Here is a 27,011-nt window from a genome sequence, read left to right as displayed (position 1 = left end):
GACAAGAGTAATTGGTGTGTACTTGATTCCTACATAATGGCAGGCAGCCTCCCAAGTCAGGTAGATTATACTTCCTTGCTTCTTCCTTCCTAATGTACATCAAAGTAGAATTTATCTTTATCTCTTCCATTTTCCTTTTTCACTTCAACTTAGCGAGCTGTTAGGTCGATCCGACATAGTGTTCTTCGAGTGCAACCCAACGTTGTTGTTGTTCTTGTTGTCTCACTTTTATCTGATACTCATGATGAACATATCGAGTTCGTATGATACTGTCAGGCATTATAGGACATCACGATCAAAAGGGTAGATTTTGAGTGAATAATAGAATAATAGCAAACAGAGTGAATGCCTTGCAAACATGTCGTATTCTCTTGGTATGGTTAAGAATTATATTACATCTGCAAGATTACTTGCAATTGAAGCCCCTTATCGATGAAAGAGCTCTCTATCGATTAACTGAATTACTAATAGGACAATGTTTGAAGTCTTTAAACACTCACAGTGTTGGAACTGCTAATACTGTTTTCAAATTCAGCTTTAGAGATATTGATATTCCCACCATAACTGTGTGCCATGAGCAGAAGAATAAGAATGGGCAAGCACCCATGGTCGAAAACTATCGACTAAAATTTCAAACCATGAGATCATTTTGTGTACCCCAAAACCTGGTTGCAGCTTAACCTAAGAATGTCCAAGGAAATTGATGCTTACCATTGTGAGAATATGCTACAAGTCGTTGCCAGCTTGCTGAGCATGCAATCGCAATGGAAAGTCGGTGTTGAAGTAAGCGAAAGTAAATATTGTAGCTTACTTCTCAGTTCTCAGACATGGATGGCTTGGTGGTTGAATGATGGTTCGTGCAGGATCAGCTGGCTGAAAGTTTGGTGGGCGTTTTCCCTGAGCATGAACAGAAAAATAAAATATCGCACACTCCCTACGCAGGAATTACCCTGTTCAGGTTCGAAGGGACTTTCTCAGCCAGCCAACCGTCATCCATGCTGAATAGCTTGGATGACTTGGTGACTGGCACCCCTGGTGCAATTTCCCGTCAAACAACAAGCCAAGAGAATAGAAAGCAACAGAAAATATAGTTGTTCATTATCTAGCAATAGCACTAACAGAACAAGAGATGTTCCCACTTAAATAGCAAACATGTTCTTACCAACATCGATAATAAGAGGATTTTTTCCATGATAATCATGGACCTTATTGTCAACTCCTCTTATCTCGTCTAGTTACATACTCGTCGCTTTCAGACACTGCTGCAAAAGAAAAGAAACAAAGCATAAGCAAATCAATCTTACACAATACATTAAAAAATGTGAAGTACAAGGCTAGCATATTTATCATGATGGTACTATGATGACTGACTAGATATTTATCTTTAGCGAGTAATGAATAGCTGTTTGAGATTGAGAAAACACTGATCTATGACCAGAGACAGGCACATGAAGCATTTTGCAGCAGTTATAGATGTCTCGTGAATTTGGATAGACGTATGCTATTGAATCTTGAGGAGTTTGATAAAAAGGTCAGAAACAGATATGATATTAAAACAAGCATTTGTAGGCATTTCATTCTGCCTCGATGTCAATCAAAAGAAATGGAAGCCCAGCATGAAAGGTGTAAACTCTATGGAGCGTGCAAAGAATCTTGATGCATTGTCAAAGTTTATGTTGTTGCAAATAAAAACATGGAAAAATAGGTCATATTTCACTGCCAAATGAAAAGCTTATTACGAACAAAAGGTGGGCTTTTGCAAGCCATTACTAATCTAAAAATTCTTGCTAATGTTAACGGACAAGTTACAAAAAATAAAGCCCCAAGTGTTCTGTAGATTGAATGTACATCTGCAAAAACAATATTTGAAAATTTTCCAATATTGCTAGCACCGTAACCAGTAACTTGTATGTTTGACGATATTTCGAATTAAGCAAATGTAATAAGCTACACCTGCAAGGATAATAAACAAAAGTGCAATTTTACGCCTGGATGGACGTGAATGCCAATTATAAACAAAAAGGTGGGACTTTTGCAAGTCAATACTAATATGATAATTCTTGCTACTATTAATAGACAAGTTGTCAGTCGACCCCAAAAAGTTTGAACTAACATTGCTTGATGATGCCAATGTCAATGGTAATTTGGTGATTAACAGTCAAATTGCCAAGATATATGTTCTATGTGTTCATCTGATTGAACTCATTTATAAACATCCCCTTTCAATTGTTAATCAGAAAGACCTATGTTATGACCACAGTAAATGAACCACTAACCTGGAGGAGCGAATCTCAGGCACATATATCTCCCCACCGACTTCACCATGTTGTTCCCCACTAACAGTCTTTTTGGCAGAAAGGAATTCAGCACTCATTGCATCCATTCCATGCTGCAGAGCTTCTTCTGCTGTCCCATATCCATGTTCCTCAGCGTACTTCCTAACATCCTCTGTTATTTTCATAGAGCAAAACTTTGGCCCACACATAGAACAGAAATGTGCCACCTTAGCACCTTCAGATGGGAGGGTTTCGTCATGAAAAGCCATAGCTGTCATAGGATCTAAAGATAAGGCAAACTGGTCCATCCATCTAAATTCAAACCTTGCCTTGCTCAATGCATCATCCCATGCTTGTGCATGTGGATGACCTTTTGCTAAATCAGCTGCATGGGCAGCTATCTTATATGCTATGACACCTGCTTTCACATCATCTCGATTTGGCAACCCAAGGTGTTCCTTTGGTGTTACATAACAAAGAAGTGCAGTACCAAGTGCTCCAATATTTGCAGCACCAATAGCTGATGTAATATGATCATACCCAGGAGCAATATCGGTTGTCAATGGACCAAGAGTATAAAAAGGTGCTTCATTACACCATTCAAGCTGTTTTACCATATTTTCTGGAATTTTGTGGAGAGGAATATGACCAGGACCTTCATTCATGACCTACATAAGGATAAAAACAAAATTTCAAAAAACATGGAAAAAGACACCTACATTAAGAGAGTCAGGTGTATCCCTAGGAAGATGCAAAAATTCAAGAAATATACATATAGCTAAAAATCATAAAAAAATATATATATTTTAACTTATACCTGCACATCCTTTTCCCAAGCTCGACGAGTCAGCTCCCCTTGGGTCAGGAGTTCTGCAAATTGAGCAGTGTCATTGGCATCATAGATTGATCCAGGTCGCAGTCCATCGCCAATAGATAGTGATATATCATATTGATTGCATATATCTAATATGTCATCCCAATGCTCATAAGCAAAGTTCTCTTTGTGATATGTAAGGCACCATTTTGCATGGATTGATCCTCCACGTGAGACAATTCCAGTCATTCTTTTAGCAGTAAGAGGAATATATCGAAGTAAAACACCAGCATGAATTGTAAAATAATCCACACCCTGTTCAGCTTGCTCTATCAGAGTTTCTCTAAAAATTTCCCATGTTAGGTTTTCAGCAATACCATTCACTTTTTCCAAGGCCTGATAGATAGGAACAGTCCCAACAGGAACAGAAGAATTCCGGAGGATCCACTCCCGGGTCTCATGAATATGACGACCTGTCGATAGATCCATGGCAGTATCAGCACCCCACATTGTTGCCCATTGAAGTTTATGCACCTCTTCCTCAATATTGCTCACCACAGCAGAGTTCCCAATATTTGCATTCACTTTCACCAGGAAGTTCCTCCCAACTATCATTGGCTCCAACTCTAGGTGCTTCTTGTTAGAAGGAATTATAGCACGTCCACGCGCAACCTCCGATCTCACAAACTCTGGATCAAGCTTCTCACGAGTAGCACAAAACAACATCTCTTCAGTTATGATCCCCTGCTTGGCATAGTACATCTGTGTGCATCTTGGTTCACCCAATAGCTCCCGCCTTTCCACCCATTCTTTTCTTATCTCAGGAAGTCCTGTTGAATCAATAAACTGTAATTCTAAGCGACATTCTCTATAAACTCATGCACATTATAATGAATGAACTATGAGTGGAAGCAACAAGATATATTAGATTTCCTTTTTTGCCAAAAGTTTAAGAACCTCATACTGTAAATGCACGATACCTAATATTTTCCTGAATGTTTTCTTCATAAATTTGAACCCACTTACAAAACTTCTATAGATGCCTCTTTTTGAGGACATTGGATAAACCAAAAAGATCCATTGAAAGGAATATATACGCATAGCATCTAACATGAACCATCTCAGTTTTAAAGGTGTTGCAGTAGTTACACAGTGGTCCTTGCTTCTTAACTGTTGATAACGTACCAAGCAATTTATTTTATCTACAGAAATATATTGAATCATACATCTAAGTTTCTCAAATACCTAAATCATGCACCTTATTTATCAAATTACCAAATCATGCATCAATTTCCCTAAATACTCCTTCCCCTATCCACTTACCTAAACCAAACCGAAAAAAACTAGACCATGAAAAAAAAAAAATAGAGAACTTGTGACCACGTGGCCGCTCGATCAGGCAGCCACAATTTTGTTCTTTTATTTTATTTATTTTTCCTTCAGTTTGGTTAGGTAAGTGGAGGTGGAGGGATATTTTGGGAAACGTAATTTAAAAAGTATGGTGTGTGATTTGTGTATTTGAAAAACTTACATATGCGGTTGAGTAAATAGTCCTTCTATCTAAGCAGAGAAAGTAAATAGTCCTTCTATCTAAGCAGAGAAATTATCACCCATAAATTTTGCAACATGAGGCATTAAATTAGAGCACTGTATCAAAACTCTTACTCTTCATGATATAGTGATGCAAGAGCAACATACTTCATCAAGTTAGCGCACTCACCCAACTGCGGATTTACATTTTGTGGCCCACTAGTATCATATGCATCAAAGTACTGCTCATCTCCGGATAGATGAACTCGTCTGAAAGGAACTTTCAGGATGTGACCTGATTGCTCATGAACAATGTTTCTGCAACATAGATAAATATTAATAACTGGATATTATATACATGGAGCAATCAGGCTTATATTCCTTCCAATATGTAAATAGTCAATTGAGAGAACAGTTTCATACGTGAATTCCTTTGTACTCTTCGGAAAGCATTGCTCAAAAGAAGGAAGTGGAAGAAAATCAGGAGCAGCAGGATCAACTGTGTGCTTCTTTTGTTTGGCTTGTGTAGATTCAGTAGTTGAATGATCAAAGGTCAAGGTGGCTTTAGGCCTAACAACGAAATTATAGCACAAATCCTTGTTCAAGCTCCGAGAAGCATCAAATCCAAGGGCAAGAGCAGGTCTTGACAATCTGAAAGCAACATGGCTGCTCCTTCCACTTGCCACAGAGGCAGGCGATAGTTGTGCAGTTATCATCTATTAGATTTAACCAAACGAAAAGTAAATCCACTTACTCTCTTGCATAATCTTTAAAAATAAGCTGTATGTGGAAACTGATAGTTGCAGAGGTAACGTTTTTTTTAAAAGAAAAGGGGAAAAAAACAAGTTCATCCACACCATAATAAGCTAAAACAAAAAAGGATATATATATATATTGCAATATCATTTTTACAAGTACGCAACCTCAGTTCTAGTGAGTAAGCTTCAGTTTCTCTGAATCAAGAGCATAGAAAAATTAAACTAAAGTATCAACAAACTTTAGCAGATCTTGGATAATTTGAATAAAACAGGCGAATTCGGAACTGGTGAGAAGGAGCACTTAATAAAACAGAAATAGACCATACAAAATCTATCGGTCGCAGGCTGTTAGTACCACAACAGAATCATCCCAGGAACACAGATTGCAAAAGAAACACTCGCTCGCAATTCAAATCAAGGGTTTATGGCCGGAGAGCCAAATGTTGACAGCTCAGAGATGTTTCAGTTATCAGCCACAACACGACGAGCGAAAGATGCGAGCGGCGATGCGCAACAATACATGAAGACGGCAAGTTGGGATCACATACCGCTCAAGGAGGGAAGATCAACGAGAGACTGCGGCGGCAGCAGCGGAGGAGAAAGGCGAGACGATGGGAGAGGGTTTGGGTGGACGGGAGGTCGTGTATTTATCCACCTTCTTCGTGACTTATGTCGCTGCTAGACTCTTTGTCCGGAAATGTTCACGAGGAAGATATTTTCTCCAAAAAAAGCGAGAGATCACTCTGAGTCCATTACGCATGATCGCATGTTTATTATATTTAGGAAGCCCTTTTGTTTCCGCTACTGTTTTTAATATTTATGTTTTATAAACAAAAATAAATAGGATAAAAACAAAAAGAACCCTCAAATTATATGATTTAAAATTTGAGGATTGAGCTACTACTATTTTAAAATAATTTTGATTAATTTAAAAAATAATAATAATTTTGATAAGTTGGTAAAAAAATATTTTGAAATAATAATGATTTGTGTATAGACGTATAGTATTTTTTATTAAAGTAAAATAGTTATTTTTTTTATATTATAATAGCTACCAAGTAACATCTACATAGCTATCAAATAGTTTCTACATGTAACAATAACTAGTAACTGCTATATAATTATATCTAAATCTCAAACTTTAAGATAATGAATCCTAAATTCTGAATGTTATTATATCAAAATATTTTTTATCAATTTTATTAAAATTATTTAAATTTTATTAAAATTAATTTAAAATAATTATAACAACTACTTAGTACTTTTTGTAATGGCTAGTTATAGTTACTACAATAACATTAAAAATATAAAATAATATTATAGTAATTATTCGGAAGCTGCTTTCCATAATAGTAACAACCGATATAGCGGTTACAATAATGTTTAATAAAAAATATTTTAGAGATAAAATATCTAGGAAGCATCTTTCCTTCTACCTGTTCTGTTGTGATGATTTACCAAATTTAGAGCTCTCCGTTTTTTCCCCGAATAAATACAAAAGACTAAAAAATATGACATAAATGTGTTGGTCCCGAATCGGTCGATTATGGGACGGTTAAACGTCTTAGATTCTCACGTTGATCAATGAGGAAGATATTTATTTCAGGTACGAAAAGTGCAACGGCGGAGCGGTTACGCCGCTACGGCAAGTGACAGCATTTGACGCGACCTGTTTATGTATTAAAAAATATATAAAAAAATTTAAGTAAATGCATATTTATTGTTTTTTTTTACAAGTTCGAATCTAATTATTATTATTATTATTATTTTGTAACATAAAACCTGATCGACGACCAGTCAGAAATCACTAAAATGTTTTCTTGAAGCAGCAAACTTCTACATCGATCCAAAATCTAGCAGAAGCAACTCTTGTGAGCCCAATGAGCAGAAGAACAAAGTCGACCATAATGTACAGTAACTTACAGAACATCCAGGGACGCAACTATTTTCCGAGGATTTAATGTACATATCACCAAATCTTAATCTTACAACTCGACAAAGATTTAGGGATAATTCAATTATATATAGATCGGAGATGTAAAGGTATGTATACTGAGGGTTATCTCGCTGGGGAATTTCCTTGGAGATCTCAAACTGTTTTCGAGCAACTCAGTTTGGGAGCTCTGGAGGAAAAGGTTTTATCGGGTGTGAGGGAAATCATCTCTTTGGCGACGAGTAGATTTCATTTTGACTGGAGGAAATTTGGATATTCTGAATCTTTAGTATGGAGCAAATTGCAATACTGTCAGGAGCCTGCCTCCAACTGGAGAAGATTTCCAGGCTCCCCTTGCATGAACAGGGTCAGTTCTGCAGGGGCTACGACTAATTTCAACCATGCTTGCAGCTCTTCGCCTTCCACCTTCTCCTTTTCTGTTCATGAATAAGAAGAAAAACAAAAGAAAATTGGGAATATAAGATTTGTTTTACTTGTGCCAATTAAGACTACAAGTTACTGGCATCCATCAGGGTGTAAGTTAATCCAAGATCAAAGCGTGAAAGGTCATATGAAGTTATGAATACAAAAAAAAGGATATAGCAAATTTATAAAGCAGTTTCAGAGAGTAAAAAGCGAAAGGTAACAATGAGAAAACCTTCCAGGTAAGCACCAAGACCCTCGACCACGGTAGGATTGGCTCGTACCACAGAAAGAGCAACTTCAAGAGCTGACTGCAGGAGTGATTTTACCTCCTTTTGCACAAGGTCAACAAGATGACCCTAAAATGAATTCCAGTTAATTTTTGTCAAATTACAAGCCAAATGAATATCTAAATAGAGAGAGAGAGAGAGAAACAAAGAACCTGATCCCTTCCCCAGGAACCCATTCCAGAGTCATCAAGGCCGCCACTTGATAAGGTTGCCAATGATACTGGACCAATGTTCTGATTAAGCCCATATTCAGCTACAGCCTTGTAGGCAATGTCCGTAGCACGTCTGATGTCATCCAGGGCTCCAGTTGACACACGGCCTGAGTAGACAACTTCTTCTGCAGCACGTCCACCAAGGAGAGTGACCAAGCGGCCTCGCAATTCATCAATAAAAAGCAAATATCTGTCCTCGTTTGTAGGAGGGGTATATGTGAAACCCAACGCACCACCTGACCTTGGCAATATGCTTAATTTCTGAAAACAGAAAAGTGGAGCAATTCAAGTTGTTTCACACTAGACACTCAGAATTTCACAAGAGTATCCAAAATAAAGAACCTCTACACGTGGTTGCCCACGAAGAAGTTTTGCAACAGCAGTCCCTACAACTGCATGGCCAGCTTCATGCCGTGCAACAACTGCTTTTTCTCCTCCTTGCAGCTTGGCATGTTTCTTCTCTATGCCCTGAAGTAGAAAAGACTTGCCATTAGGCATCATGTACAGTGGATGCTTATGTGTCTGCAAAACCTTACCATACAAGCATGCAACATGGATAACAACTGAGTTTATGATCAATGATTTTCTAGTTGATGTTTCAAGTCATGTAGATTGTGAATAGAGAACACAAAACCATGCTCCTATTAGCAGGAAGCCAGACAAATGAATCAAAAAAATAATAAAGTGATTACATTCTCTAGATATTGGAAAGAAGTCAGCCACCACATTTGGGTTTATTTGCACTCCAACAGAAAGTGTTGGAATTTTCAAAAAAAATATAAGCGGTGGATAACAATGGAGAGCTAATTCACGAAGAATATACGGTTGATATTTGCATATTTCAATGCCAAAGACTGACATGATAACACAATTGAGTGCAGGAAATTTCATGCCTGCACTGCTTCTGAAGGAGACTTACTAATGCTCCCACTTTAAGAAGGTAGCTTCTTACATGAGAGAATGCCTTGGAGATTGTTATTTGATAAAGATCATTCTGGTCAGGAGTAATGAGCATAACTATTAAGTTAATAACCTAAAGGAAAATAATAAAGAATCTTTACACAAGTGAAAGGCTAACATATTCTTGAATAATAAAAACAGGCGAACTAGGATTCATGAGGACATATTCTGTAAAACATGCAGAACTTAAAATGCATTGCCCAGTGTCCACCAGAACCAGAGTAAAATGCTTGGCATAGGGAAAGGCTGACAGGAAGAACATAAAGAGGAAGGGGATATCAGAGAAGAGCTACATTAGGTAGATAAATACATTGGAAAAGAACATACAGCTATTGACCGTTCAACTGCAAGAATAAAATCAATCTTTTCGACAACAACTTTATTCGCTCTTCCAGCTAATAGGGCAGCTTCATTCACTAAATTTGCTAGGTCTGCTCTGCACAAGGTTCAATAAACTCAACGTTAACAATATGGTAGACAAAGTAATTTAGATAGATGAACCCATAGTATGTCAATACCCAGTGAAGCCAGTTGTCATGGATGCAATTTCTTTAAGATCTACAGCATCCCCTAAAGGAAGTTCTTTCTTGCTGACATGAACCTTCAAAATGGACTCCCTTCCAAGTCGATCAGGAGTTTCCACCTGCAAAGAAAACAGAAATATGATTTTCATAATTGAATTGTGATCTAATTACAGATTACTAAAGTTGTTTGCTAGATATCAATATAACGTTTAAAGGCAGTAGTACAGACCACAACCACCCGATCAAATCTCCCAGGACGACGAAGTGCAGGATCCAGTACATCTGCCCTGTTTGTTGCTCCAAGGACAATGACAGCAGAATTGCTATCAAATCCATCCATTTCCTAGAAAAATAGACGAAAGTACAAAAAGACCTATGAAATTTTTATTGCAATAAGTGATTAGCAAGAACAGCTAGCCCTGATTTCCCTACAGTAAGTAGCTGATTGAGAGTTTGCTCTCGTTCATCATTGCTCACTATACGATATCGACCATCACGGCTTTTTGCAACAGCATCTATCTGCATGAACAAGCATTTATTGCTTTAGAGAGTTTAAAAATTAGATGCTGGTTGAAAATGCAGCAAATAATTTTTCATTACCTCATCAATAAAAATGATTGATGGCGCTTCTTTCTTTGCCCTAGCAAAGAGATCTCTCACTCGAGAAGCTCCCATACCAACATATAGTTCTACAAACTCACTCGCTGAACAACTTATAAAGGGTACTTCTGCTTCTCCAGCAACAGCTTTTGCCAACAGTGTCTTGCCTGTTCCCGGCAGACCCACCTGTAAAAAAATCCTCAAAAGGAACTTTATCAATGGCAAAATATTTAAAAATAAAATTTAATTGAATAACTTCATATGCCACTAACCAACAAGACTCCACGAGGTGGTCGTGCTCCTAGGCGTATATACCTGTCTGGATTTCTTAGAAATTCCTAGCAATGGGTAAGCAGATATCTTATTAGTAAGTCATGTTGTACCCATGCATGACCTAAAAATGATAATTTGTGAACTTTTGGCATACCACAATCTCTTCCAGCTCCTCCTTTGCCTCATCAACTCCAGCTACATCAGCAAAAGTGACTCCATCAGCATGTTCAGGTGTTTTTGCACTAACTGAATTTGATGTCTTCCTGTTCCTCAACTGGCCAGCTGTAGGCTGAAGAAGAAAATTAGCATCAGATAAAGTTCAAGAGTTTGGGTAATCAGTTTGATCAAAATACAATAAATCAGCACATACCTGGGAAAAGTTTAGTTTAAAGTTATTAAAAACTCCGACCAGCAAAGCAATGTAGAAAAGTGCAATCTGCAGAAGAATCAGTTCACAATCAGGAACTACCACCGATGAAGAATTCCAAAATTCCCAACGCTGTTTTGGTATAATTTGCAGACCATTGAGTAGATAATATGACTAATGGTTTTATCCATAAAGACAAAGTACTTCAGAATTTTCAATGTTCTCTATGAGAAATACAAAACGTGAAGGAAAAGTGTGGTCCACATGGATCCTGTCATTTCCGTCTACATAAGTGGTTCCTGGAACTTTATAATCTAGAGGGCTTCCGCTGCTTTTAGAAGTAATGGATTTATGTCAAAAGGCATAAAGAATTAATCCTTAAGCACATTGATGATGATGTTCTATATTTAAACACATAACGAAAGCAGATAATTCAGTACAACTAACTGAAAAAGATTTTGCTTGTTTATGGGGTGAGGACAGACAAGGATGAATGCTTCTAATTTCGTTCAAGAGATAAGTAAAACTTTTGGTAAGTAGTGCAGATGTGCTCATGATAAGGTTACCATACACAGAATGCACTGGTATCCAAAGAGATTAACCGAGAACTCATTCCTTATGTAAATATGCATTTTTACATGCCCCAGAGTTATGTGAGATTCAGAAATTTGATAGCTTACCATGGCAGAGTTTAGGAAACCCCCACTGCGCTTATCAGGTGAGCCAAATTCAACCTGGTTCTCCAACATCTTCTCATAGGGAGTCTTTATATCAGCTGGGCGAGTGGTGGTGTATACTATTCTCTTTGAAGGGGGCATGCTCTTGATGAGGGCTTCTGCCTCCTGTGCCCGGTGCTCCCCTGCAACATCAACCTCCAGGCTGGCAGCTTCCTGTCGCAGTCGGAACAATATATGTACACCATCGACCTCGACCTTCTGAACCTGGTCATTGTTTATCCTGCTCAAGAAGTCGCTGAAGGGAACGCTTATGTACGTAGTCGGGGGCCTAGGCTCCGAACCGGGAAGAGGAATCCCGGGTCGGAGTAATCGCATGGCAAACATAACAATGCCCAGCTGGACGAGAAGGGCGCTGATCTCCTGAGCCGGGATGATCGGCTTCCACTGCCATCTTCCGCCCTTCAACCAGCGGCTCTTCCACTTGTTCTCCCGGCGGGGTGACGAAGATGAAGACGATGGCGTCGACGAAGAAGAAGGCGTAGACGACGGAGATGACGAAGGGGAAGAATGGGAAGCGACCTTCTTGACACCTTGGCTATTGCTCTGCGAGCTCTCCACGGTGCTATCGCTGGAGCTAGTGTTCGAGTCGTCACCCTGCTCCGCTGAACCGCTAGCTCGGATGCCAAAAGCCGCCCCTTTCCGCCGATGCTTCAGGAGAGCGCCCAATGCATCCAACCCCTCTCCTAACACCCAGCCCCGGCTTCCACGAGAGAGGTAAGACGAAGCGTGACCACGGGAGCGGCTCCTCCGGCGAAATCGCCCAAGCTCCGCAGCTGCCGCGAGCTCCCGTGACAGGCAAGCGAGGACGATCGACCGGTTGCGCAGTTCCTTCGCAAAGATCTGCTTACCGAATTTGGGGTGGTAAAGACCACAGCGAGCCAAGGGTGGTTCGATCGCCGCAGCAGCGGCCATCTGGCGATCAATCCAGCAACCAAAAATCGCAAAACAAAAACAAGAGAAAAAGATTGGAATTATACAGATTACGAAACCCTAGCTATTGCAGAACAGATGACACACCACTTCCATTCAAGGCGGGGGGAAAAATGAGATTTTTATTTTTATTTTTATTCGATCGAGGATGAGAGCTGAGGCAGAGGTGGGCCACGAGGCGAGGACATATCCATCGGCGTCGGGGGACGGTGAATATCAGATTCATGCTTTATCGACGCCTACCAATCCGAACGCCTGCTGTACACATGGGAGGATTGGCCAAAATCGCGGGTCCGAAGGCGGGTTTCAAAAAGGGTGAGCAGTGAGTTTATGCGAAGATAACAAACCGCGGGTACTCATCCACGTGTCGTTTATCTGGGTGTAGTGAGTAATGTTCTAGAATGAGCTCTAACGGGTCCGGTCCATTTCGAGAGACATTTGCTGGGTTACGTCTACCTGCCGGATTTGGGTCCGATTCGGATTTAGGGCTTAGGGTATCCGCTAAAACACTGTCTGGCAATTGCAAACATTGCCGCCCTTTTCGGCTTTTCCGGACAGTAAATCGCTTTACATTTTCGTGAATCGTTAAGAATATATTGCGAATTTGGTATGAATTCCTCGAATCATGATAACCAAGAAACAAGCAGAAGAGAAGAGGAACTAATCTTGTATTGATCTAAACAGGAAGAGGCTGTAATAATGACTTCTCCATGTCGCTCTCCCGGTCATCTTCTGGTGAAGAAGGCGGCGACGACGATGGCCGCGACGCGGATCGCCACCCTCCGGACCGTCGGAGATGCAACGAAGGAGGCCAGCGCGAGGCTCCAGCCGACGAGGAACAGAAGCAGGAAGAGGAGGAGGGGGAGCTGGTCGAACAGTGGGTGCAGTTCTTCGCGATGATGAGTAGCGCTGCTGCTGAGGAGGCTGGCGGTGGAGAGGAAGAGGGCGGCCAGCCCCACCTCTCTCAGGAACTCCGCCTCTCTGTCTCGCCGGTTCGCCGGCGCCTGCGCACTTCCTTTCCCCTCCATCCTCTTCCCTTTAATTCAGATCAGATCGTGCTGTTGTTGCTTGGGATATATAAGCGAAAAACGTGTCCGAGGAACTCTGCCAGGATGCGAATGTCATCCCCTGACCTATTTGGTATGACGTCTAGTTATACAACTTGATTATTTACGTTAAAAAATCACTAAATTGTCATTAAGTGCAACCAATTTTAAAAATAGAAATTTGTATATTTTAAATTTAGGCACATCAATAATTATTTTATAGCATTTAGATTTTAGCTTTTTTTTTAAAAAAAAAAAAAGCATTTTAATATTTTCAGACAAATGTACCGAAGATAAACGGCTCCAGGTCGTTACTGAATTGGTAGCAAATGATACTTATATTAATGAACAAGAGTTAAATTCACGACTATGACAAATTAGAGACCTGTCTGATTTATGTATCATATTTTTTCACATCAGGGAAGGCCGAAGAGACAGAGTTGTTTATGAATTTAGTATGATTATTTTATAAAAAATAAATATTTCATGTTCATTTGTAATATTTTATGAGAAGAGATTAAAGATTATTAATTTAATCTTTTTAAAAATGCAGACACAATTTATCTCTTTTTTTTTTTTTGAAAAAAAAAGTTGCTGAAATCTTGAGATAAAATCATCAAAGCAAATTTAGAAAATAGAGTGCTTTATTCCCTGAATATTATTATTATTATTATTATTATTTTATGCCAAGCCATTTCCATAATAAAATCGAGCTCATCTCCATTGATTATTACTTCAGTTTCTCATATCCGATCATTGAATATTACTCACTACAAGGAAGCTTCCCCTGTCGCTCTCCCCAATGCAGTCTTTTTTCCTTCTTCACTTGTCATGCTCAAAATTATTGACTTTTTCTTTTTGGAATTCTTTTAAAAAAAAAATTTAGGAAACATTTTCCATTCAGGATTTTTTCAAAAAAAACTTTCAACTCTTAATTCAAGCACTAAGCAAGCTTACAAGTTTGAACTAGTATCAGATTTTAGTTTTATAACAAAAAAAAAAATCCAATGCAAGACACTGAGAAAAAAAATAAATCAATCAACTACCTTTGGAAATTGGAAGAAAAATGAACAAATAATGCTCAAGACAATAAAAAAACGAGTAGCAAATTGTTAGTTGCAAATTTCAGACTCGAGTCAATAAAATTACGAGCGATCTTTGGGTTAAAGCAACGATTAAATAGCAATTGCTCCCTAAACCAATGGCGTTGACTCATCATACCTTGGCACCATTCATCATTGCCTCAGAAAGGATATGATTCCCATTTTCCAAATGCTTCCCATTTGATTGACTTCTTTGCCTCTGTTTGGGAAGTGGCAAAAAAAAAAAAAATGTTCAGAACAGAAATCAAATCAGGGAAAGTTATGTATTATTGCAGCATGTAAGCAATCGCCATAGTTTCACAACGTTCATTAGCAAATAGAAGGAAAATTCATCAGTTGTCAGTTAAATTTCTCAAAAGGCTGCTTGTAAACAAAAGATTTAAATCATCTATCATACTTGATGCATTTGTTGATTAAACTGTTGATTTTGCAACATGTTATAAGAAACAGTGTTTGGAGATATGAAGCACCGTACCCTGTCAGCAGTATCTGCAGAATTGCCATTCAATAATTTGAGAAGCTCTTCTTTAGATCGACCATCCTTTTCCTTTGTGCTCGATTGAATCAACGGCAGAGACAAACTAGAACGATCTGGCATTTCTGTACGAAAAGCAGCGAACAATTTCTGGTGTTTATTAACACTATGAGGGTCTCAAAAACATGGTAGGTCAAGAAAAGGGTTCTTACCTGGTAGCTTTTTGTTGACAAAAAATACTACCAAATTCACAGAATACCTGCAGCCACCATAACCGGTTAAAACACGTCAAACGATAGAAGAAAGTGAGATTGTTGGCGAATCACTAACCACGCAACAACAACATCAACTGTGTAATGTTTGCGCGAAGCTACAATGAGTAGACTTTGAACCACAGCAAGGGTCCATGCCAAGATTTTCATGAGCCTGCAAGGAGCTGCATTCATGTAACTTTGAAATGCATCAAAAAGAGTGCTTGCTTATCACACTTTAGGATTTTTAATGTTTCTCTAATCAAAGAAATTATTGTCGATGAACTATGAAATGGCATAGTTGTGTTTATAACAAATAAAAAAAAGTTTACCTTTTAGAACCATACTTCTGGTACGTGAGTACAAAGACCAATGTAAATATCATATGGGACGAGAATATAAGATCGCCGCACCCGTATATCATCCCTTGTGGAACTAAAAGGGGAAAAAACTAGGTAAAGGAACAAAAAACCAAGTAGACAACAAGGTTGATTCTTATAAGAAGAATTGTATACAGTTTAACAGGAGCACTTCAGATATACTTTGCGGTGGTGGTAGTCTAGCAAGCTCTGATCCCTGCATGAGAAGTAAAATATGTCAATCTATGATTGTTTCATTCTCTAAAATCCAAAAGTACACTCCGTTTTTATCTGGAAAATAAGTGAAGGTTATTCAAATTCATTTCAATTTATATGTTGCAACGGCACAGACTCTTGCAATTGGTTGTCATCTAGGCACTTTAATCCTATAACGAACTATCAGCATTTAATAATGATAAATACCTCACGACAGTGATAATTAGGTCCGGGAAGCTGTGTAGAATAGAAAGTAAGGATCCTGAGTACTTGTGATCCCTGAATCAAACATGCTTCACATTAAGGACAAATGACCAAGAAAGTTAGTTGGCAAAGAATAAGTAGGAATGAGCATATTGATGACAGAACCTACAACTAAAAATGCCAAAACTCTACGCCAGAGCAAGACAGTGTAGAAGCGTTTGCTGTGATAGACAAAGGGATGAAATGTCCACTGCAGCAAAACAAAATCACGCATCAAATCAGATATAATGCCTGCAGAAATAAACAGAAGAAATGAATACCCAGGATACTGAAGGACATTGCAGTAGCCTGGAAATCCAGAAGAAAAAAAATAAGTAAAAAAAAAATCCACTAGGCCATGTGTCATAAAACAAGTTGAGCATTGATTAACAGCAAATCTTGCAGAAATACAAAGAACGAGGAATGAAAGAGCCTAAGAGATTCAGACGATTCGAGCATGAAACAATTGCAATTTAAAGGCTACTCAATGAAGTAACTTTCAGCAGGTAAAAAACAACAATAAGAAGTATCCAAATGAAAAGCTCAAATACTTATGCTAAATTAAACTTGTGCTTGAAACATATCCAGTTATCATCAGGTAATCATAAACAGATGCAAGCTATCAGAAGCTTCAGAGCAAAGTGAAATAAAAAATAGATCAGGGAAATAAACAAACCAGAAAGAAAGACAGAAAGATGAAGGTGAACAGGCTCTCACTCACATAACCTCTTTCCTTCCCAAGCTCCTAAGAATAGCGTGTAAAATCAATCCATCAATTTCTAGAGTAATAAGTTTGTATTGTAAGGAACTTTGACCATAATTAACAAGACAGAAAATGAACTAGTACACTCACCGGAAGTATCATATACCCAAAATCCTGTAAGATTGGCCCAGGTCGATGTAGATAGTGAACTCCTCGAGCAGCCAAACCATGCAAATACTGGAAAAGACAAAATATGACGTGAGGATTTATTCAATCAAAGATTAGATGAGTGGATTCTTTTTGACAAGCTAACAATGCATAGCATAAACAATGAATGCACCCAAGAATTTAGGATTTACTCAAGTAACCTATATCAAAGTAGCTATGGTGAGGATAGGAACTGTTATTTGTACTTTTATCATAATTAAAAAAAAACATTCATACCCTTCACAGACAAGCAAGAAGAAAGCTCAAATATGGTCATGTCAAATTCCATGAATATTAATCAAAAAATCAAAAGAAACACTACATTTTTATGTTTAACAAGATCTTGTGCCCAGAAATTATATTGCCTAATTAACATAGATTTGATAAAAGCAATTCTAAAATTGAAATACATTTAGATCTTATCTACAGTTTATAGCTGAAAATAAGCACTCATAATGTTAAAGATAACAAATCACAGCACCCTGCAATCCATAAAATGAATCTTCAAAAATAAACTGAAAGAAGAGAAGCAAGAGACAGATGAAATCTCTGTTATGAATGCATAGAGCAAATAATCCATATTATTGGAAATGTCAATCACTGAGATTCTCTCAAGGGTTGTGTAGTGACCCATAGGCCATGTGCAAACCATTATAATTAAGATAGCGTTTACCTAAACAAATCATTATGAATATCCAGTCATTGCATGGACGGACAAACACATACTAATGAACGAATGTAGTCTCCCTATTTCTCACTAAATAGATATAGGGTATGAAGACCTATGGTGCCTTGTGGACTCATATATTAGGTGCTTGCGAGTTCTACAAGTTGCACTCCATGGAGTATAGACATAAAAAAGGAAATGTGTGAGTTTGTATTTCAAGTGGTCAAACATGCGGATAGCATGGAAGGATGGAAGTAGCTAGAGAGTCTTCGCATCTCTTGAAATTAAGTTTCTCCTGATTTTTCTATGAGCGAAGACCATGATCTTAGGCTAAACCATATTAAATTCAGTGTTTTCCTTCCTTTGCCTCTGTTGCGTTTGATTGTGCAAACAATGTTTTAATTCACTAATGTGCTTAAGGTGTGAATCTTGCATGCCAACAAGACATATCAAAGTCACTGGATGCCAGCAAGAGCATTCCTATGGAATGATAAAGGATTCACTAAAATATTTGATCACACAAGTATTTTGCACTTTGCCAAGTTTGAGAAACAATATGATCATTCTCATATTAGAGAGTCCAATAAGGCTGTTGGATGAGGAAGAGATGTTCATCAGTTGTAGAGGTGTATTTTGCAATGTCCTAAAGGTCACATTCCAAATGCATACAATCATTGTTTACATGAGAACAATTTTTTATGTTTATTTGAATTTCTTAAGGGCTAGATAAGATTGGTCTTTGGAAGAGTTAGAGAGAAAATGGAAGGTTCTTTTATTTTAGTTGGAGATAAGCACAATTCCAAATATTATTTTAGTTGGCCCCACATTTGGAGGAAGAACAAAAGGATAACAGTTCTTCATGTCTCTCTTGAAATTTGAATTTCCTTCTCCATTGACAGTTAAGTTAGGCCTTCCTCTGGACCATGTTAAATTCATGTCTTTCTTTTTCATTTTTAATTTTCACATTTGATGTGCAAGCACCACATTGATTCTTCTTCGTTGCTCTTAATGTGTGGATCTTGTGTCCCCAATAAGAGCCATCATTGTCAAAATGTGAAGCTCCACTGGCAAATTGTAATTGTGATCTTACATTTCCTTTTTCTAGATTATGATAACAGGGCAAAAAAAAACGGTAATAATGATATAACGGATCGATTCTTCTGTTACAATGAAGAATAGTTGCTAAATTTCTAATCCACAAAAAAAGTTCCAGTGATCAGATATCGGTGTTCGTACCTGAAACACGATCCCAGCGAGCAGAAGCCTCCACTTTTCCGCAAGAAGCTGAAGCTCCATTGACGTCTCCATTGACACCCTCCTCCATAGCTGCAAGTATCACCACAACCAACTAATCGCTCCGCCATAAAAAACAGATAGACCAGAAAAACCGAGGGGTCGCAAAAGAACCTTGGAACCCTCTCGGGCAACGTTGATCGTCATGACTACCGAACGCAAGCAAGGTCACGCATTGCCAGTCTATCATCCATCCACTGCAATCCTGCACATCGCTTCGCCTTCCTCCTCCACCGTCCCCTCGCCGTTAAATCCAATCCCCGATCAATCTCTTTGACGGATCACCCAAGAAAATGCCTGCCTCCTCCAATAGCAGATCGTCCAAATTAACGACGGTTAAACGCCTCGACGGCGACGACGCGGATCCGGCGTACGTCGTTGGCGACGATGAAGCAAGCGGCGAAGGCAGGGCTGAGCGTCTGGAGAGGAAGAACCTCGATTCTCGTGGTTCACCATTAAATAAAAGTTAAATAAATATAAACAGAAGACATTTTCACTTTGCCTCCTAAATTTGCTTAAATTTATCAGTTCAACACTTGCGCAAAAGCTCCTAAAATTACTGATAAGGAAAGCAATCTGAAATTATTTTTTTGTAATTGATTGTTATTTCTTACCCTATTTTAGGGATCAGATTCTAAGACATCATCCTAAAATTTCGGATTAACGTGACAAAAATGCCCAGCTTATAATTTTGACTTGCGGAGAAGAACCCTCCTCTAAACATAAGCGACTAAACTTAGATGCGGCACGTCTATGGGAAGTTAAATAATGGAACTCGAGGCGGTAAACTACAAATTGCAGAAAGTGCAGAAGGAGGAGAAAAACAAACGACTTTTTTTTTAGATTTGACGGATCCGCGGCGCCTCGTGGTTCGCATCTGAACCGGGCTGGCGAGCCACTGCGCGATCAGAATTTTATAAACGGTAATTTAAGCCTAAACCCTAAATCCCATACTTACTTTTATTAATATTCACACCACAAATCATATTTTAATATTTATCAAATTATGCATGTTCTTCCAAAAAATTATATATTTTTCCTCTACGTACGCACTTAGCCGACCCATCGAGCATAAAGTACAGTTAAAATTGTTAAAAATTAATTATGCATTCTTTCTCAGGTGGTGCAAAATGTTAAATATTTTTAAAACATCATATTACTCAATAATAATAACACCATTTTTTTCTAACCTCCGCTGCAATGCACCGCTGTATTAAAATAAAATACTCCTTGTCATTCATTTATCTCATCTACGAGTCGGCGATATTGGGATGTTTGGGGATGTTTGAGTGAACATTACTATTTTTTCCTTCCAATAATAACATTAATTTTTGAAACCTCTTTAACTTTAAAGCCGTGTTTGATTTAGGGTTAGCATGGATAACTTTAGTTATCTACTTATGATTATTCATGATACGTCAACAATTAGGGCATTCAGTTTCGAAGTTTTTTTATATTTCGAAGTTTTTCTCAATTTTAAAATGTCAACACACGTCATCAATTAGGACATCCAATCCGAAATCAGAATACATCGGGTTGCATTGGTTTTTCTCGATTCTGAAGGTTAAAAAAAATTCAAAATTATCCTTGAAGTGATCTAACTAGAGCACGGAGGTGGCTATGGGCGGTAGCAATAGTCGACGGACAGCAACAGGCGTCGCTGGAGGTGGCAGTAGATCGTCGGACGACGGTAGCGAGCGGCCAGCGGCAGTCGATGGGTAGCAGCAGGTGTCGCCGAAGATGACAGCAGATCGCCTATGGTGGCAACGAACAACGGGCGATCGATGAGAGGTCAACGGTGGGGGGCAGCAGTGGGTAGTTACTATTTTAATTAAAAGTTTATTAAATTAAAACAAAGTATAAGTAAAACTTTAGTATTAACTTTAGTAAATTATTTAAACAGATTATAAAATAAAATAAGAAAATATTATCTAATTTTATTTATTTATATTATTAAATATTAATATTATTAATTTAATTTATTTTATTTTAAAAAATAATTACATACCAAATTGATTTATTTATAAAATACCTCATATTGAAGAAAGGGTAATACAGCAAATATTAAATTATATTATTAGAATATCAAAACAAACAAGTTTGTATTATATTATCTATAATTGAACCAAACAATATTACCTTATGTTTTATTCCCTATAGTTTTAGTTATGTGATTACCAATTAATCACATAACCAAGATTATAAATGATAACTTAAACCTTGGTTATGTGATCATAAGAATGTGTTTGGTTTAAAATTATCATCAATAATGTTGGTTATCTTTCAAAGGTTATTATTGACAACCCTATTTGATTTAGGTAATGACCGATTTCAACTAATGAAGGATGCCCCTCACATCACTAAAACATCAGTAAAAGGGAGAATCTGATTACCTTAGAGGCCTAAGGTTATTCTAGATTCATGAGTTAACAACAGAATTGTTCTAAAATTATCCTTGCGGTTCTACGCATTGAGGTGGATAGGCGGCGGGGGAGGGGCGGACGAATGGGATGGCTCATTCTGTATGGGGACTGTTGGCGATAGAAAGGCATCGGCTAGTGGCGACGGTGGCTAGTAGCAGCGCCGATTCTCCTCTTTTACTCTCCGATGACACCCACAACGGATGGGGAGTGGCGGCTTGCGTACTATTGGCAATGGGAAGGTGTTGGTTAGTGGCATAGGTCGATGCCACCAGCATCATCTCAAGATTTCCCGAGACCCTAGGCAAAAATAAATTTAAAAAATATTTTAATATATTTTAATTTTTTTTCTCAACTTTTTTTCATTTGAATTTGGGATTGAGAATGACCGATTAAAAATTTTTAATTTATTTTTAAAAAATAAAATATTATTTTTATGCAAAATTTAGTTTTCTCGCTAATATTTAGATAATTTTTTAACACGATTAAATTATTTAATCTTTTTGAGACATTGAACGTAAATAAAACTTTATTAATTTTATTTTTTAATTTTTTTAGATGAAGCATTTTACTTTACGTTATATAGATTAAAAAATCTCTGATTCAGGAAGAAAAAAAAAGAGTGAGAAAGAAATATTATCAGCAAGGAAGGAGAAGGGCTTTCTCAAGTATTATGACACAAAGCATTGGTGAAATTTTTTAGAGATATTGAGAAGGAAAGAGTTTATTAGTTTTATAAGATATATAATTAAATAGAATAAAATCTTGGCTAGGTGCAATTATAAGGAAATAAGATTAAATAAAATCAAATCTTAAAGATATGTGTAAATAGAAATAATGAATTAATTAATAAGATGTTATTAATGGGTTAGCATGATATTTATTAATGTGTATGCTATTATTAATTAATCTTAATGACTCAATTTAATTTTTTTAAATGTCTTTACTTAATTATTTAATCAATGGGCCTAATAATATTGGGGCCCTAGGCATAGACCTTAATGGCCTATGCCTTGAGCCTGGTCTGGATGCCACCGACTGGCAACAGTGGCGAGAGCACGTGGGTGAGGGAGAGAATCGGTACAATAAATAAAAAAATTAGCGATCGACATAGTAAAAAAACACAGTAAATTAAAAATATTAGGTTTAAATAAGTTTTGTTTTACCAAGGGTAATATAATAAAACCAAATAAGTTTTATTATATTATTTAAGATGGAACCAAATAATATTAGGTTATATTTTATTCCTCATAACTAAGGTTATGAATGATAACGTAAATCAAACACACCCTAAGAGGATGTCTAATGCAAGATTTTTGGATAGGTTTGTCATACCCAAAAAGTTGAATAAAAAAGGCTTGAACCAAAAATTCAAATAGATTTTTCTCTCAAAATTAATAATGTGAGTGGAGTCCGTAATTAATTAATAATGAGGTTTGAGATTTATAGGGAGATTTTTTTATTGTGAAGACAATTGCAACTGGTTTTATGCCTAACTATGCTTAACTTTTCAAAATCTAGACATTATACGACCATAAGTGAATTTTGACCAAAACTCATTAATGACCTTAATCACATCTGAATTAATTCTTATGGCAAAAGGTGATTCGCTCACCCCCCAGCATCCTCGTCAACCCATCCCTAAGGGTGGCTACTAGCCATCAGTGCAAGTGGTCAAGGCATGGGGGAAGGCATACTCGGACACACTGAATTTCAACCCTAATACTTTATGTGGTAACACCTCATGTCTCAACCACCGCACTGTCTCAAGGGAATAAGATCAATACATTCCTAGTAGCCTTCTAAGTCTTATTATGCCCTCCAACTTTAGTTTCACATGTTAAATATGTTATTATAAGTTTTTAAAATTCATACAACTTTGAATAAATTTTGTTCAAATTCACAGTTAATTTAGACATATTATAATTACTCAACAACAACACTATATTCTTGAGACTCTCATGACTCTGATCATTATCAAAATTTTAAAATCTAGATGTTATACAACCATTAGTGAGTGTGTTTTGATCTTTGATCAAAACTCACAAATGACTTTAGCCACATCAAGATCAATCCAAACTTGAACCAATACACGTCTAGGAGACTCTTGAGTCTCATCATACCCTCAAATATAGCATGTTGTAGATTTTTTAAAATTTAGATAATTGTATGTAATTTTAGTACAAACTTACTATTAGACTTATACATATCATATTCATTCAATAATAATACCAATGTGTTCATGAGACTCTCCTAACTTTAACTATATCCAAAATTTTAAAATATAGACATGGTACAATTATTAGTGAGTTTTGATCAAAACTCACTAATAGCGTTGGTCATATCCAAGGCTCTGATACCAATTGTTGGTGCAACCTTAGGTCAAGGTTGACCTGGATGACCTGACTCGAGTTGACCTGACTCGAGTTGTATTTTGATGTTTGACTTAGGAAGATTGTTGGTGCAACCTTAGGTCAAGGTTGACCTAGTTGAGTTGTATGTTGATATTTGACGAGAAGAGAGTTCTATTCTTGATATGGGACAAGAATAGATGTTTGGGAGATTATTGGTGCAACCGTAGGTCAAGGTTGAACTGGTTGACCTGATTCGGGAAAAAGTCCAGGTATGGAGACTTGGCAACGGAAAAGTCCAAGTATGGAGACTTGGCACTGGAAAATTCCAAGTATGGAGACTTGGCACGGAAAAGTCCTAACTGGGATGTTAGGCAGTGTGGAAAGTCCTGGTGAGTAAAGCCAGGCAGTCGGGAAATCCTGGTGAGTGAATCCAGGTGAAAATCCTAGTGAGTGAAGCTAGGTGAAGGTGAAAGTCCTGGTGAGTGAAGCCAGACATTCGGGAAAATCCTGGTGAGTGAAGCCAGGTGAAAATCCTAGTGAGTGAAGCTAGGTGAATGAGAAAGTCCTAACTGGGATGTTAGGCAGTTGGAAAGTCTTGGTGAGTGAAGCCAGGCAGTTGTGGAAATCCTGGTGAGTGAAGCCGGGCAAGTGAAAATGGTGAAAGTCCTGGTAAGTGAAGCCGGGCAAGGGAAAATCCAGATGGATCAAGGGTGATCGGACATCTGGTGATGGGAAGTCCAAGTAGGTCATAGGAGTGACCGGATACTTGGTATGGAGAGAAAAGTCTAAGTGGGTCTAAGGGATTGACCGGACACTTAGCGGGGAGTCCTAGCAGGTCAAGGGAGTGACCGGATGCTAGGCGCAATGTACCAACAGGTCAAGATTGACCGGATGTTGGTTTGGACTTGGTTTGGGCGAAAACCATGAGCTGGATCGATCCGGTGATCGATCCGGATACCGAATATTCTCGATCGGTCGGTGATCGATCGAATACATCGCAGCATATCAGTGTTAACCGATCGGTCGGTGACCGATCGAGTCGATCGGCCGAACAGAGCGAGGCGCAGAGGGCTGATCGGTCCGGGACCGATCAGGTCCCGATCGGTCCCCGGACCGATCAGAGTACTGCATCCCAACTGGGCACAATGCAACAGGAGGAGAATGCAAGGGCGGCCTCGGGAGAAGGTGGCCAGGTTAGCCATCTCAATCATGGAGGCAAACCTCCCTTCCATTCATAACTGCAACAATGGCTTGCCAATGCCAAGGGAACTCTAATTTGCCACCCTTCTTCTTCTTCTTCTCGTTCCTCCTTTGGAATCAGCTCATTGCTGTTTTCTTGAACTCGTAGCTTCGGTCACTTCCGTTGTAGGCGCTTGGAAGCGGCTGCTTCTTCCAGTCGAAGAGAAGGCAAGAAAGTTTACATTTGTATTGTACTTTATTTGTTGTTCTCCTTGTACTCTTTTCTTGCTGTTGCAAGAAGTTTCTGTGGCGAGGTTTCTCCACCCAGAAGGAGAGTTTTTATTAGCCGGTTTTCCGGGGACTCATCCACCGACGGATTGATTGGGTTCGTCCACCTTACGGACACGCCGAGGAGTAGGAGCATCATCTCCGAACCTCGTACATCGCTGTGTTAAGGTTTGATATTCTTCCTTTCGTTTCTAGTTTATTTTTCCGCTGCGCTAACGAATTGTAGGAAGAAACGAGCGATTTGGGGCGGCTATTCACACCCCCCCTCTCTAGCCGTACGAAGAGATCCTAACAAGTGGTATCAGAGCGAGGCCGCTCTTCGACGGATCAACACCCGGGGGAGCACGGGCTAGAGATGGATCTCTATGGAGAAGATGTTACGATTCAACCCTTCTACGAGTCTCACGACAACTTCACATATTGGAAGGTAAGGATGATGTTTTTTCTTAGGACTAATATGTTAAATTGGTTTTGTGTACAAGAAGGGTTTTCTCCTCCGATGGATGAGGACGGAAAACCTATCAAGAAGAAGGAGTGGACGAAAGAGCAAATCCGACAATCCGAAATCAATGACGAGGTAACAAAAATTATTGAATTTGCTTTACCTAATAATGTTTTGTGCAAGATAGATAGGTACAACAATGCCAAGGAGTTGTGGAACAACTTGGCCAAACTCCATGAGGAGAGCCCCACTTCAAGCCATGAAGAGGAGCCTAGTGAGCCAAGTAGCTCACATCGTGGAGGTGAGGAATTAGAAGTTGAGGACTACTCAACATCTAAAGAAGAAGAGGAGGTGAGTTCCTCTTCAAGATCGAAGCACGAAGGAGAAGCTTCTACCTCCGGGAGGGATGAAGAAGAGAGCATCCATCCATCCTCAACCCTAGGTAACTCAAACACTTTAAGTTCAAGTAAATTGCATATAATGTGTTTTGAGTGTAGGGAATTTGGACATTACAAGAGTAAATGTCCAAAGAAGGTTAGGAAGACTCCACCGGCACCAAAGGTCAAGGAAGCCGGAGTCTCAACACGCAAAGGCAAGAAGCACGTGGTGTGTTTTCAATGCAAGCAACGGGGACACTATAGGAGCCAATGTCCGAAGGGGAGGAAACCTCACAAGGACAAGGGATGCACATCGATAGGGGGAGCTAAGGCAAACCCTAAGGTATCTTTTAAGGCTCATTCGTGCAATTCTAGTAGGATATATGCTAGTAATTTTATTGCATTAGTCAATAATGATAAGCATGTTAACACTAAAAATCAATACATGTGCTTAGGTGCTAAACATGTCAACCTAGATAGGGATACTACTAGGAATGCTAACCCTAGGATTAACACTTCTAAGGTTAAGGAAAACCTAGGTAGAAACCCTAAATCAACTAGACACATGCCTAGGAATACCTCAAGAAAGAATGACAAATCAAAACTTGAGGTATTAGAGAGGGAAAATCAAGTCTTGAGGTCAAGACTTGATAATTTAGAAAAGACTCTTAAAAACATGGAGAAGTCATCTCTAGGGTTTAAGGGTCAAAAACCAATGTCCAAGGACAAGAAAGGTTTAGGTCACAAACCTAAGTCCCAAA

At 38.4% G+C, this 27,011-nt stretch overlaps 2 protein-coding genes across 2 annotated transcripts; both read right to left on the bottom strand.

Annotated features, from left to right (window-relative positions):
• Nucleotides 1-342: 342 nt before the first annotated feature.
• On the bottom strand, nt 343-12,742 carry LOC122004223 (ATP-dependent zinc metalloprotease FTSH 7, chloroplastic-like). Its single transcript, XM_042559144.1, has 19 exons — nt 11,641-12,742; nt 10,964-11,029; nt 10,748-10,882; nt 10,593-10,658; nt 10,321-10,506; nt 10,153-10,239; nt 9,950-10,063; nt 9,715-9,839; nt 9,524-9,632; nt 8,579-8,704; nt 8,177-8,497; nt 7,970-8,093; nt 7,627-7,748; nt 5,044-5,336; nt 4,811-4,938; nt 3,094-3,920; nt 2,277-2,944; nt 1,163-1,262; nt 343-1,032 (listed from the first exon to the last, which is right to left on the bottom strand). Exons 1-18 carry the CDS (start codon nt 12,607-12,609, stop codon nt 1,253-1,255), a joined length of 4,476 nt encoding a protein of 1,491 aa, XP_042415078.1. The 5' UTR covers nt 12,610-12,742; the 3' UTR covers nt 343-1,032; nt 1,163-1,252.
• A 1,998-nt stretch (nt 12,743-14,740) lies between these two features.
• On the bottom strand, nt 14,741-19,639 carry LOC122003619 (phosphatidylinositol:ceramide inositolphosphotransferase-like). Its single transcript, XM_042558700.1, has 12 exons — nt 19,305-19,639; nt 19,134-19,223; nt 17,174-17,260; nt 16,997-17,065; nt 16,451-16,531; nt 16,285-16,356; nt 16,018-16,078; nt 15,835-15,937; nt 15,582-15,677; nt 15,464-15,510; nt 15,252-15,376; nt 14,741-14,975 (listed from the first exon to the last, which is right to left on the bottom strand). The coding sequence occupies exons 1-12, from the start codon at nt 19,335-19,337 to the stop codon at nt 14,889-14,891; spliced, it is 951 nt and encodes a 316-aa protein (XP_042414634.1). The 5' UTR covers nt 19,338-19,639; the 3' UTR covers nt 14,741-14,888.
• Nucleotides 19,640-27,011: the final 7,372 nt, after the last annotated feature.

The sequence above is a fragment of the Zingiber officinale genome, chromosome 7B (genome assembly GCF_018446385.1).
Source record: "Zingiber officinale cultivar Zhangliang chromosome 7B, Zo_v1.1, whole genome shotgun sequence".
NCBI classification, from domain to species: domain Eukaryota; kingdom Viridiplantae; phylum Streptophyta; class Magnoliopsida; order Zingiberales; family Zingiberaceae; genus Zingiber; species Zingiber officinale.
Note: the sequence above shows the minus strand (reverse complement) of the source record. Positions and strands in the feature narration are given on the sequence as shown.